Below are 13,770 nucleotides of genomic sequence, written 5' to 3'. Positions count from 1 at the left end.
CTTGCTGAAAGTGAAGAGGACTTGAAGCACTCACTGAAGAAGATCAAAGACCACAGTCTTCACTATGGATTACACCTCAACATAAAGAAGACAAAAAACCTCAGAACTAGACCAATAAGCGACATCATGATAAACAGAGATAAGACTGAAGTTGTCAAGGATTTTATTTTACTTGGATCCACAATCAACACCCATGGAAGCAGCAGTCAAGAAATCAAATGACGGATTGCATTGGGCAAATCTGTTGCAAAAGACCTCTTTAAAGTGTTAAAAAAAAAAAAAAAAAAAGAAAGAAAGAAAGAAAAACACAGATGTCACCTTGAAGTCTAAGGTGCACCTGATCCAACCCATGGTATTTTCAATCGCATCATATGCATGTGAAAGCTGGAAAATGAATAAGGAAGACCGAAGAAGAGTTGACGCCTTTGAATTGTGGTGTTGGCGAAGAATTTTGAACATACCATGGACTGCCAGAAGAACGAACAAATCTGTCTTGGAAGAAGTACAACCAGAATGCTCCTTAGAAGCAAAGATGGTGAGAATACATCTCATGTATTTTGGACATGTTATCAGGAGGGATCAGTCCTTGGAGAAGGACCTCATGCTTGGTCAAGTACAGGGTCAGCAAAAAAGAGGAAGACCTTCAGCGAAGTGAACTCACACAGTGGCTGCAACAATGGGTTCAAGCATAAGAACGATTGTGAGGATGGCGCAGGACCACCCAGTGTTTCGCTCTGTGGTAAGTAGGGTCACTATGAGTCTGAACCCACTGGATGCCACCTAATAACAGCAATCTTTAGACAAGCAGATTGCCAGGCCTTTCTTCTGCAGCACTGCTGGCTGAGTTTAAGCCTCCAATCTTTAGGTTAGTAGACTAGTGCAAACAGTTTGAGCCAACCAAGGACTGTATGACAAATGCTCGCAGAAAAATCTCAGGTGTGGGTAACCCCGTGCCCCCCAGCCCACCTCTAGTCCCCGCGCCCCACCTCTATGGCGGGCAGCGTCTTGCTGGCCTCCGTGCTGCTCTCGCCCAGGATGCTGCCGGCCGAACGGCCCTCGCACTCGTACCGGAAGCGCATGCCTCGCTGCTTGGGCTGCTCCGTGATGACCAGGTGCGGCCGCGGGCCTGGGCCCGGGGCAGGGGGCACGAGCCGGCCCAGGGGGCAGGCCCAGGGCGCCGGCGTGGCCGGGGGCCGGGGCGCCACGGGGCCCAGGGTCACCGTGCTCAGGGAGGCCGCCCCGCGCGACACCAGGCGCGGCAGCCCCTCTCCCAGGCCCGCTGGCGCCCCCTCCAGGCCAAAGCCGTTCTCCTTGATGTACTCGTCGATAATCTCTGCGGGAGAAGCAAAACGCAAAAAAAAAAAACAAAACAGTGGTGACGCTGGTTATCAGACAAGGCTGGATTACCTCCCAAGATCTCCCAGGTCTTTGCCATCCCATTCATTTTTCTTTTTTATTGTGGCGAAAATATTGTTGGGTGCCATGGAGTCAATTCCGACTCATGGTAACCCCGTGTGTACAGAGAACTGCTCCATAGGGTTTTCACGGCTGTGACCTTTCGGAAGCAGATTGCCAGGCCTGTCTTCTGAGGCACCTCTGGGTGGATTTGAACTGCCAAACTTTCAGCTAGTAGTCGAGCACTTAACCATTTGCGCCACCCAGGGACTCCTGTGGTGAAAATATATACACCAAAACACTGGCCAACACAACAACGTCCACATTTACAATTTAATGACATGGATTACATTTTTCACATTATGCCACCATATCTCGCTAGCCTTTTCCAAAATATTCCATCACCAACATAAACCCAAACAACTCGCCCTTCCCCCCTTCTTCCACTCCTAGTAACCATTAACAATCTTTGGTTTCTACATATTTGCTTATTTCATGTAAGTGAGACCACATAGTGTTTATCTTTTTGCGACTGACTTATTTTGCTCAGCATGATGTTTTCAAGGTTCATCCATGTTTTGGCATCCATTATTTCTTCAAGATGTAATTTTTTTTTTTCTAAGACATATTCTTGAGGGCCAACTGTGTGCTCAGAGCAGGAACCGCGACTCTGAACACAACAAAGCCCCTGCCCTCTTTCTTGCTAACAGTCCCAGCAGCCCACAGTTGCTAGGTTCCTCCTTCTCCTGAACGCCCCGTGTCCACTCCTCTCTGTAATAGCTCCCCCACTTGGTCACCTCTCACCTGGATGAAGGTAAGGGCCAACTTACAGGTTCCCCTGCCTTCATCTCCCCCCTCTTTTTTATTGTTGTAAAACTAAAGAAAACACATTTGCCAATTCAATATTTTTCATGTGTGCCAATCAATAAAACCAATGACACCAATCATGTTGTGTTCCCCCTTTTAATAACAGTAATACCTGCTCTGCCCTACCCATGCCCATCTCAGAGAGCAGACCGCCATCCTCTACCCACGATGTCCAATCCACGCAGTTCTTCTGACCCTACCTTGAAAATGTATTTACATTTTGACCACTTCTCCCCATCTGCACTGCCTCCACCTTGGTCCACCCCCTGGCCTGGACCACTAGAGCTGCCTCCTTGATGCTCACTGCTCCCCATTCCCGCCCTGGCTCCTTCCAGATTGCTCCCCACACGCAGCCAGAGGGATCCTGTTAGAACCAATGCCAGAGGCTGTCCTTCCTCAGCTCAGAAGCCTCCCATGTTTCCATCTTCCTTGGAGTCAAAGTCAACACTCTCCCCCTTCAAACTTTCCCCAAACTGTCCATTCATCTCAGAAATAAAACAAACACACACCTCTCATCCTGGCCACAGATCCTTCATAGATTGGTCCTGCTGACCTCCTGGGCCTCACTGCTTCCCGCCACCCCTCTCTCAGCCCACTCCAACTCTGTTTTGTTCCTTGGACCCACCAAGCCTAGCCCTCTTCGGGGCCTTGTCGTTGCTCCTCCATCTGCCTGTTCTGCTCTTTGCCCCGTTCAACCCTTGCTGGCACCTTCTCATCCTTCAGAGCTCAGCTCAAATGTCACCTCCTCTGAAAGGCCTACCCTGATTCACTCTATCTAAGGTGTCTCCCCCGGGGCCATCTCTCCCCTTTCTGTTTATTTCCTTCACAGCCCTTAGCGCCATGCAACATTATCTAGTCCATTTGTTTGTCTTCCTACTGCTTCCCTGACTAGAGTGGCCTCTCCAAGAGGGCAGGGGCTTCGTTTTACTCGAGGTCAAACTCCCAGGGCCTAGAATAGTGCCTGGCACCTGGAAGGTGCTCAGCAAAATTCATTGAACGAGGGAACAACAATGATAATAGAAATAGTAACACTGAGGGCAGCTATCATACGCTGAGGGTTTTCTAAGTGCCAAGTACTTTGTTAAAATCCCAACAGTCCTGAAAGTCACGTGGTGACCTTTCCTAACAAGGAAGCCTGAGACCCCCTCTAGGCACCCCCTCAGCCTCCCCCCAAACCTACCCTTTTGATACTCACCCAATTCATCTGTGGAAGGAAGAGAGAGAGAGATGAGTTTCAGAAAGTGGAAAGACTTTCCATCTTCTAAGACAGACCCCCCACCCCATCTTCTCCTGTAGCCTCCCCCATCCTGGGAAACACTGGGCTCTGACTCCCTAGGGTGCCAAACCCCAGCCCCCATTTCCACTCTTGGGTTACCCTCCCTCCAGCTCCCAACGTTGGGGTCCCTGTGTCAGGGTACCCTCAAACTAAGTCAAATGCAGCCAAAAAATATATAGGTCATCCAAGGAAAAGCAAAGGGCCTCTTCACCAGGAAAAAATGGACCCACAAGATTCTAAACAAAACATGTGGGTGCTTCCTCCCCAAAGTCTATCCTAGACCCCTGGGAGGTCATTGGCTGGTGTCTGAAGATCCAAGGCAGCAAATCCTCTGCCTTCAGGTAGCTGTCTGCTCTGCATTCTTGTCCAGTCCCCCAGAAGTGTCCACCCATAATACGGAATTCCCTCCTGCTTCCTGAGGGAGGAGTAATAGTAACGCTGGGTCCACAGGAAAAAACGAACAAACAAAAAAATAATTGCCGTTGAGTAAATTCGGCTGACTTGCAGTGACCATGTGTGTCAGGGTAGAACTGCACTCCATAGGGTTTTTAAAGACTGATTTTTCAGAAGTAGATCACCAGGCCTTTCTTCCAAGGCATTTCTGAGTGGACTCGAACTTCCAATCTTTCGGTTGGTACCGAGCGCGTTAACCATCTGCACCACCCAGGACTCCCGGGTCCACAGAGAAGCCCCTTTATCACCTCCTTGGGAAAGCTCAGCCCTGGAAGGGGCCATGGAGAAATCACAACCAACCTCCCTTCATTCCTGACAGGATCGGGGAAGCCCACACAGCAAGTGAGAGCGGGTGGGGGCCAGCTACCGCACCCAGGGCTGCCCACGCTGGCTGATGGCTGGTGGGGGTTTACCACCACAGACCTGCCTTCCTCCTCCTCTTTTGGGGAGTGGCTCCCGGCAACCAGACCTTTGCCCCTTGGAAAGCAGTTTCCCTGCACCTCTTATCTCATGTGATCTGTGAAGTCAGCTGGGTGGGGAAGACACTCTTCACTAGTCAAATAGGGAGACTGAGGCTGGGACAGAGAAAGGGACATGCTTTCAGTCACTGGAAGGCCAAACTCAAGTTATTTCAATTTGGAAAGCCTCCCCAGGTGCCTGCGCTGGATGACCTGGGGACGTCGTGTGGCCCGTGAAGGAGCTCCCAAACTGCAGGGGGAGACTGAGTCATAGGTGGCAGTGGCTGGAGCTTTGGACTGTCTCAGTTCAAATCCTGCCTCGGCTACTTGCTAGCTGTGTGGCCTTAAGCCCATTACTTAACCTCTTTGTGCCTTGATTTCTTCATCTATAAAATGGCCACAATCATACCAACTGCCCCCGTGGGCTGGTGTGAAGATTAAATGAGGAAACACATGGGAAACACTTAGAACTGCCACATGCTGTTGTTGTCTGTAGATTCTAACACATAGTGACCCTATAGGACAGAGGAGAACTTCCCCATAAAGTTTCCAAGGCTGTAATCTTTACAGGAGCAGAATGCCAGGTCTTTTCTCCTGAGGAACTGCTGGTAGGTTCAAACCAACCAACCTTTTGCTTAGCAGCCGAGTGCTTTAACCACTAAGCTTCCAGGGCTCCTTAAACTACTAAATCCTGTCAAGTCAATTCTGACTCATAGCGACCCTATAAGACAGAGTAGAACTGCTCCACAGGGTTTCCAAAGCTGTAATCTTTACAGGAGCAGACTGCCACATCTTTCTCCCACAGAGCCGCTGATGGGTTCAAACCCCTGACCTTTCAATTAGCAGTTGATGTCTTAACCACTGCACCAGCAGGACTCCTTAAACTGCCATGTAAACCAAAATCCTTTGCCATCGAGTCGATTTGGGCTTATTGTGACCTTACAGGACAGAGTAGAACTGCCCTGTAGGGTTTCCAAGGAGCGGCTGGTGGATTGGAACTGCCAACCTTTTGGTTAGTGGCTGAGCTCTTAACCACTGTGCCACCAGGGCTCTATATAAATGCTGGCTACTACTAGACAAGGTGTTGGGAGACATCTCTGTGTGACCTGGTGTAAATCTCTTCCTCTCTCTTGGCCTCGGTTTCTCTGTAAAGTGGGGAGGTTGGAAGGCATGGCTTCAGTGTGGGACGTGGAGCCACACAGACAATGGTTTGATCACTGGCTGTGTGGCCTTGGGTAAGTCACTTAGCCTCTCTGAGCCTCCTTCTCTATAAAATGAAGATGATAATAGCTCCTACCTCAGGGGTTAATGTGAGGATTTGGGATCATTCAGGTAAATTGCTTAGCACAGGGTCTGGCCATTCTAGGCTCTCCAAAGCCTCACTAATATTATTATTATCTAAAGTTCCCTTTTGGTCAGGAAATATTGGGAACTCCTCCTTATTTAGGGCTCAGCTCAAATAACAGGCCCTCAACCACCCACAGACGTGCCACCATTCAGGTGCAGCCAGGATGGACCAGGAGCAAGTGTAAAAGACAGCAGAGAACTGGCTGTTTTTCCTGCCTCAGGGCCTTTGCACAGGCTGGTCTCCACCTGAATGCTCTTCCTCTAGTTCTTTGCATGGCCCCCTCCTTCAGTCCCTGCTCAAATATCCTAACACTGATTAGGATTTAACATTACCTTGCATTATGGTAGTTTGAATCTTGCTCCCCCCCGTAGACTGGGAGCATCACAGAGTGGGGAATGTGTCTGTCCCACTTCCACCATATCCCCAGGTCCTAGCATGTGCCTGGCCCATCAAAATGAAACTTTCCTTCTACAACCAGATTTCACTCTCCTCTCTTCCAGGAAGCCTGCCTGGATTTCAATCCCTCCCACTCTCGGTAGTTCTCTCTATTATTCTATATAATTAACTCCGTGATTTCTTCATTACTTTTATCATATTTTATAATCCCACTTTTAATTAATTGTTTGCCTGTGTGTTTCCCCATCTAGGCTGGAACTCCCAGGAGGGCAGGGCCGGGGCTGTCTCAGGCACAGCTGTGTCTCCAGCACCGCTCAGCAAAGGGTCAGGCCCAGAACATCCTTATTGAAAGGATGATGTCATAAATTACTCTCACTTGAAACCAAAGATCTAGGTCTCAAGTCATCAAAGTTCCAGCTTTGTTCCTACCGAGAACCAGAGCTTGGACAACACCTGTCTCCCGATGCCATCCCCACTTTCTCACCTCCTCCCAAAACTCACAGACCTGTTGGAGAACCAGAAGCACCTCCTCCACAGCCGAGACAGCAATTCTGGTGGCCACCCCAAGATTCCACCTCGAGAGAGAGGCCCAGGCCCAGCACACTGAGGTCACTGAGTATTGACAGTGATGGGACTCGATCTCTGTCCCCCACCCCCATTCCAGCAAATCTGTAAGTAAGGGGATGCCATAACTTGGTCAAGAGTCAACATTTCCTTGGACAGGACCGGATTTTGGATTGTGCAGGCTGACGGACCTGTGGTTCCCAGGACCTCTTGGGAACTCGCTACCAGTACCAGTTGCCATCGAGTTGATTCTGACTCATGGCGACCCCACGTGCTGCAGAGTAGAACTGTGCACCATAGCATTTTCAAGGCTGTGACCTTTCAAAAGCATATCACCAGGCCTTTCTTCTGAGGCACCTCTGGGTGGGTTCGAACCGCCAACCTTTTGGTTAGTGATTGAGTACTTCACCATTTGTGCCACCCAGAGACCCAGACTTGCTAGGAACGCAAATTCTCAGGCCTCAACCCAGATCCACTGAAATCAGAAACTCTGGGGGGTGAGACTGAGCAATCTGTTTTAACAAGACCCCCTGGTGATTCTGATGCACAGGAAGGGTTAGGAACCACTGTTATAGACTAACAATAACAACAGCAATAATAATTGCTATTAATGAAGCCTAAGATGCACCTGACCCAAGCCATGGTGTTTTCAATCCCCTCATACGCATGCGAAAGCTGGGCAATGAATAAAGAAGGCTGAAGAAGAACTGATGCCTTTGAAGTATGGTGTTGCTGAAGAATACTGAATATACCATGGACTGCCAAAAGAACGAACAAATCTGTCTTGGAAGAAGTACAGCCAGAATGCTCCTTAGAAGCAAGAACGGCAAGACTTTGTTTCACATACTTTGGACATGTTATCAGGAGGGATCAGTCCCTGGAGAAGGACATCATGCTTGGTAAAGTAGACGGTCAGCAAAAAAGAGGAAGACCCTCAACAAGCTGGATTTACACAGTGGCTGCAACGATGGGCTCAAGGATAATAACGATTGTGAGGATGGTGCAGGACCAGGCAGGGTTTTGTTCTGTTGTACATAGGGTCGCTATGAGTCAGAACAATTACTATACTGTTTTTGACAATTAACAGCTACTGAGCCTTGACTGTGTGCCAGACACTGCTTTGAAAGTTTACCTCTATCAACTCATTGTAATCTCTCAAAGCCTCTAGAAGGGAGGCACTGATATTATACCCATCTTACAGATGAGGAAAACTGAGGCCCGGAAAGGGGAAGTGACTTGCAGATGTTTTTACAGTGAGGCGGTGATGGCACCAGCATTTAATCCCAGCTCCAGGACCCAAGATGGCAATCGTTACCGCTGTACCACTGTGGCGACTCTCCAAACAGGGTTCCTCATAGACGTCAATGGGTGGTTAGTTTACCTCTCCAGCTCCTAAGCTGGGGATCGGGGCACCGGGGGAGCCCATTTCAAAGGGCAGGGAGAGACAGCCTGACAGAGAGGGCTGAAGTGGACTTCGGTGACCCTCCCAGACAATGGAGTGCCCAACCGCCTCCACCGGGCCCCACCCTCTCCCTGCGCGCAGGCGGGCAGGGGCTGTGGAGGGCTGCTCACCCGTGGTCCTGGAAACTGCCAGCGAGAGCGAGGAAAGGTCAGTAGGCCCTGCAGAAGGGAGGAAGGCATGTCCCAGCAGGTGACGGAGGGCAGCGAGGGGACCACCGGATCTCCCAGGCCCCACCCCGTCCCTCTCCTGGCCCAGCCCCTTTGGATCAGGCTCCTCCCCCGGTCGCCAGCAGGATCGGACATTGCTTCCTCCCCTGACTCCACCTTGCTTCACACTCAGGCCCCACTCCTCTCCCTTAAACTCACCCTCAGTGAGGAAAGACCCCACCCTTTCTCCTCTCAGGGTCAGACCCTGCCCCTTCACTTTTTCAGGGTGGAGTCCCACCCGGCCACACCCCCTCCCCGCCTCCTCAGAGCCAGGCCCCGCCCCCTCCTTTCAGCACAGGCTCTCCGCCTCTCCCCGCCTGAATCGGGCCCCGCCCCCTCTTGAATCAGGCTCCTTGTCCTATTCCTCAAGAGTAGCTCCCGCTCCGCCTTCTCCGCGCCAGGCCCCGCCCCTTATGGCCCTCATGGCCGGGCCCCGCCCCCTCTCGAACCAGGCCCCTCTTTTTCTCTTACCTTCCCTTTCCGAGCCTGGCCCCGCCCCCACCCACACAAGGTCCGCTCCCGCCCCTCCTTCTCTGCGTCAAGCCCCGCCCGGGCCGCCCCGCCCCCTTCTCGCCCTCCGGGTCAGGCCCCGCCCCCTTCTCACTCTACAGTGGGACGTCTCTCTCGTACCTTGGGCCGGACCCCTTCGCCATCCCCTGCCTCCTTCCTTCCCTCTAACACAGTGTCCCCGGAACCCTCACACTCTCCCAGCGGAACCCCTAGACTCCCGTAACAACCCCCAGACCCTACTCTGGGACCCCCAGAGCCCCCGAACCGCCAGTTCCCCCCCACAACTCCTCTCCTGAAGCCTAGCCCCGCTTACCCAAAGGTCCCAGCTCCGGCTCAGCGGGCAGTCTGGCGGTGCGGCGGCTCGGCATGGCCCAGCTGGCGGGGACTGAGGACCCAGAGGCCGGCCGGACTGGAGCACGCACGCAGTCAGGCCGGGAGTCCGGACGGCCAGGCGGCACAGTCCAGCGAACGATCGCTGCTCGTACGAGCGGCGCAGGGGCTGGGACCGCGGGCCCGGCTGGACTCGCGGTGCCCAGGGCGGCGGGGGGCGCCGGGCCGAACCGGGCGGCGGCAGGCGGGGGCGGGGCAGCGGAATTCCCCGGCGCTGCCGGGCTGCGCGTCCATTGGCCAGTGCCGCGCCGTTACGTCACACCAAGGGGAACGGGAAAACCCCCACGCGTCACGTGATTCCGGGGGCGGGGCCGGCCGGGAAGAGGAGGCCAGCCGCACGGGAGGGGCCGGCTGGCGCCGCTGCCCATTGCTCTGGCCGAGACAACTGAGGCCTGCTTAGGGACAATCGGCCTACCCATTGAGCAAGTCGAGAAACTGAGGCCCGTCTCCCAGCGGGACTTGAATGTACTGCTTCTCGGACTAGAAGGGGAGCTGCAGGACTGGGAGATTATCAGGACTCTACTGCTCCCAATGACAATGATCTTCACAAAACCTCCATGGTCTCTCTACGCCTCAGTTTCTTTAACTGTAAACTGGGGGTGACGATGTTTAAGGAACCTGTAAAGTAGTTGACTAGAATGTCAGCTTCCAGACTTCTGTCTGTGCTGTTCCTTGCTGTATCCTCGACACCTAGAACAGAGCCTGGAACACAGACCATGCCCGATAAATGTTTGAGTGAATGGATAGATGTTTTATTTACTGTTTTGCTCCTCCTCACACTCCTTTCACGTTTCCTATGATAGCCCAGAATCCTTTCACATCCAAGGCTCAGTAACTCAGTCTGGGAATGGTAACAGTGGAGCCCCAGGTACCGGCAGGAGAGGTGAGCCAGGGACCCCAAGGGAAGGGCTTACTTGGGGAGCCTCACGCCTCACACCTGCACTAGGATTCTTGCAGAAAGGACACTGAGGCTCAAAGAGGGGCAGCCATTTGGCCAGATCACGTTTGGAAGCCTCCCCGCCCTGAGAATGGCTGTGGGTGACTATAGGTTCCCACTTGGATGCCAGGGACCCTCAAACCTACAGCCAGGGTATGACGTACTCCCTGTGTCTGCTTGTGTAAAATCTGGGTATCCCACTTCTTTTCCCCATGGCCCATCCAGACTCAGTGGTTCATTCAACATATGCCTAGTGAGCACCTGCTGTGTGCTGGAGCTTGCACTGGGCACCAGGGTACAGCACTCACCAAGTCAAGCCTGAGACCTGCTCATGGGAGACAGAATAGTGTACAGCAGCGCTTCTCATGTGGCCCCCAGCCCTTCAGAAGATGCAGATACAGGCTCCAGTCTGAGAACCGTTGCTATCAGAGCAGGGATCAGCCAACTTTTTCTGCAAAGGGCCAGATATTAACTATTTTAGGCTGCAGGCTTTGCTGGCCAGAACTCCCAACTCTGCAACTTGGAACTACTCAACTCTCCTATAGTGCAAAAGCAGCCGTTAACAGTGTGACTGTGCCAATAAAACAGTATTTATGGATATTGGAATTTGAATTTCATAGAAATTTCCTGTGTCATGAAATACCCTCCTTTAGATTTTTTTTTTTAACCATGGAAAATGTAAAAACCGTACGAAAACCAGTGGCAGGCTGGATTTGGCCTGCAGGCTATAGTCCTGAATCAGAGTATTTGAGGGTCCAGAATCAGACTGCTTGAGTTCAAATCCCTGGTCTCCCACTTAACAGCTGTGTGATCTCAGGGAAGTAACTGCAACTCTGAGCCTGTTTCCTCATCTGTAAAATGCGTCTAAAACTAATACTTCCTAGGATGGTTCTAAGGATTAAATATTATTAATAATAGCTGACACTTGCATATAGCTCTTAAATGTGCCCAGCATTTTATGTTCTACATATTTGTGTCAAATTACTTCATGTGACCTTGGACAAATTATTTCTCTGGGTCTGTTTTTTTATGTTACCAAAAACCAAACCCATTGCTGTTGAGTTAATTCTGACTTATAGCAACCTTATAGGTCAAAGAAGAACTGCCTCATAGGGTTTCCAAGGCCGTAATCTTTATGGTGAACCCTGGTGGCACAGCGGTTCAGCCATCAGCTAGTAACCAAAAGGTCAGCAGTTTGAATCCATCAGTTGTTCCTTAGAAACCCTATGGGGCAGTTCTACCCTGTCACATAGGGTCACTATGAGTCGGAATCGACTTGATGGCAACCGGGTTGGGGCTTTTTTAAAAATCTTTATGGAAACAGGCTGCCACATCTTTTTTCCATGGGTTCAAACCACGAACCTTTCCGTTAGCAGCCAAGCACTTAACCACTGTGCCACCAGGACCCTTATCTGGTATCTGGTATAGATGGGAAATAAATAACAACACGTGTCTCACAGGTTGCATGTTGTTATTTACCAATTTACAGAGTTATTACGCACCTAGTAAGTGCCAGGCACCATTCCAAAAGCTGGGACACAGCAAGGAACACAACACACTGAAGCCTCTGACATAGTGGAACTGAAATCCAAGTGCGGGAAACAGGTGGAAAACAGATAAGCAGACACCTACCTGGTGGTGAGGGTGGTATTACAGGAGAATAAAGCAGGATATGGGGATCGAGCAGGGGATACAATGTGTTAGAAAGATCAGGGAGGGCGTGGGGTGACATTTGAGATCTGAAGGTAACAGACCCAGGTGGCTACCTGGGAGACTGGTCAAGGCCCAAGGAGCAGGCAGTACAAAGGCCCTAAGGTGAGAACATGCTTGGCACGTTCAGGGCACAGCCAGGAGGCCCAGGGTCTGGAGTGGGACGAAGGAGGGAAGGGATGCAGATGAGGGCAGTGACAGGCCGGGAAGTTGATGGAGATGAGGAGTACAAGGACACTGAATGGAGAAAGCAAACCACACACACACCTGGACTGGAGCTTGGCTTGAGATAAGGAAGGATGAGGAGTGAATCAGAACCCCACCTGGTTCCCCTCTGCCTGAGCAATGCTGAGCCTCACAACTTGAATGACTAACTAAAAGAACATATCTGAAATCCACCGCTCCCAGGATTTCTACTGGGCTGTGAGCCCCATGAGGGCAGGCCTGGGCTGTCCTGGTCCCTGCTGTGTCCACAGAAGCCCCCATCACAGGGTGTGCCAGGGGAGGGGCTCAGGGGCGTCTGTCTACTGACTGCGCATCTCCACCAGGGAGTCCGAATGTGGGCCCCATCGAGGCCATACTTCTGGATGTGCCCAAGTGTCTGAGAGTGAACGTCGGGGTTGCTCAAACATGCACTCCACACCCAACCCTGAGCCGGGCAGTGCTGGGGACACGCAGTGACCAAGACAGCCCTGGTTGTGCCCTTACGGGCTCAATCCAGTGGGGGAGACGGACCTATACCCAGTGATGTGGCAGAATGGGCAGGGCTGGGATGAGGGAGCCCAGGGAGTATCTGACTCGGCCTGGGGATCAGGAAGGGCTTCCTGGAAGAGGGGACATTGGGACTGTGTCCTGGAGGATGCACAGGGGTGAGGCAGGTAAAGAGGAGTTGTGTGCCTGAGGGTATCTTCCAGGTAAAGGGAACAGCATGGTCTAGAGCCTGGAAGAAAGATCAGAACAAAGCAAAGAAGATGAGGTTTTCGGGCTAAGAAGCTTCTCCCTTCAGGGCCTCACAGCATTAGAATCCTGGCTCTTCTCCTGAGAGCACTGGGAAGCCATGGCAGGTTCTGGGCAGGGCCAGGGGGGTAGAGCAGGTTTGTGCTTCCCAGTTCCCTACGGCTACTGGATGGAGGGTAGGTAGGAGAGGAACTGGGGCAGGAAAGCAGGGAAGAGACCGGGAGAGGGACCCTGAAGGGAAAGGAGGTGCCTGAATGGGTGGCGGAAGGGTAAGTGAAGGGGAGGGTCCTGCGTAGTTTGGGGTTACAGCTGACAGGCCTTGCCAAATGTAGGGAGTGGGACTGACAGAGGACGACGACCCAGGGATGACAAGGCCAGCGAGCTGAGGTGGTGTCCATGTCCCTCAATGGTCTGCCTACCCCTGCCCAGGGCTCTGCATGGAGGGCAGGGGACACACTGTGTCTGTGGCCTCCACCACCTCCCCTCAGTTCCAAGGAGCCAGCAGAGGAACATGGCAGAAGCCTGGCTCTCTTCCCCAGGGCTCTGGGAGCCAGAGTGATGCAGAGCGGGGGAGGGAACAAGCAGACATTTGGAGGGGAGTCCGAGGAACCTGTGTTTGTGATGTGGGGTTCCACTCCCGAGGACCTTGTGATCCCTGTGGCTCTGTGAGATGTGGTGACAGGGGAGCCCTGGGGAGCCTAATGTGGCCTCAGCCTGGGCCTCCACTCCCTGCAGTGTAGATGAGACCAGCACCCCGCAAAAGTAAGTTTGGAATGTGGAATCTCAACCTTCGGAACACACAGAAGCCCAGAAGCCTCAGTCTGCTTACCTAGAAGTGGGA

General features: G+C 52.2%; 1 protein-coding gene across 1 annotated transcript in view; it reads right to left on the bottom strand.

Moving 5' to 3' along the window:
* The window catches only part of RELB (RELB proto-oncogene, NF-kB subunit), a 44,991-nt gene extending 35,247 nt beyond the window's left edge, over positions 1-9,744 (bottom strand). Inside the window, exons 1-5 of the mRNA XM_064293502.1 lie at positions 9,665-9,744; positions 9,249-9,547; positions 8,330-8,377; positions 3,443-3,466; positions 987-1,333 (exon numbers count right to left, since the gene is read on the bottom strand). Of these exons, the coding sequence (XP_064149572.1) occupies positions 987-1,333; positions 3,443-3,466; positions 8,330-8,377; positions 9,249-9,547; positions 9,665-9,744 (798 nt within the window). The remainder of the gene's footprint in view (positions 1-986; positions 1,334-3,442; positions 3,467-8,329; positions 8,378-9,248; positions 9,548-9,664) is intronic.
* Positions 9,745-13,770: the final 4,026 nt, after the last annotated feature.

This window comes from Loxodonta africana, chromosome 11, assembly GCF_030014295.1.
Source record: "Loxodonta africana isolate mLoxAfr1 chromosome 11, mLoxAfr1.hap2, whole genome shotgun sequence".
Lineage (NCBI taxonomy): Eukaryota > Metazoa > Chordata > Mammalia > Proboscidea > Elephantidae > Loxodonta > Loxodonta africana.
This window is presented reverse-complemented; position numbering and strand designations above follow the sequence as displayed.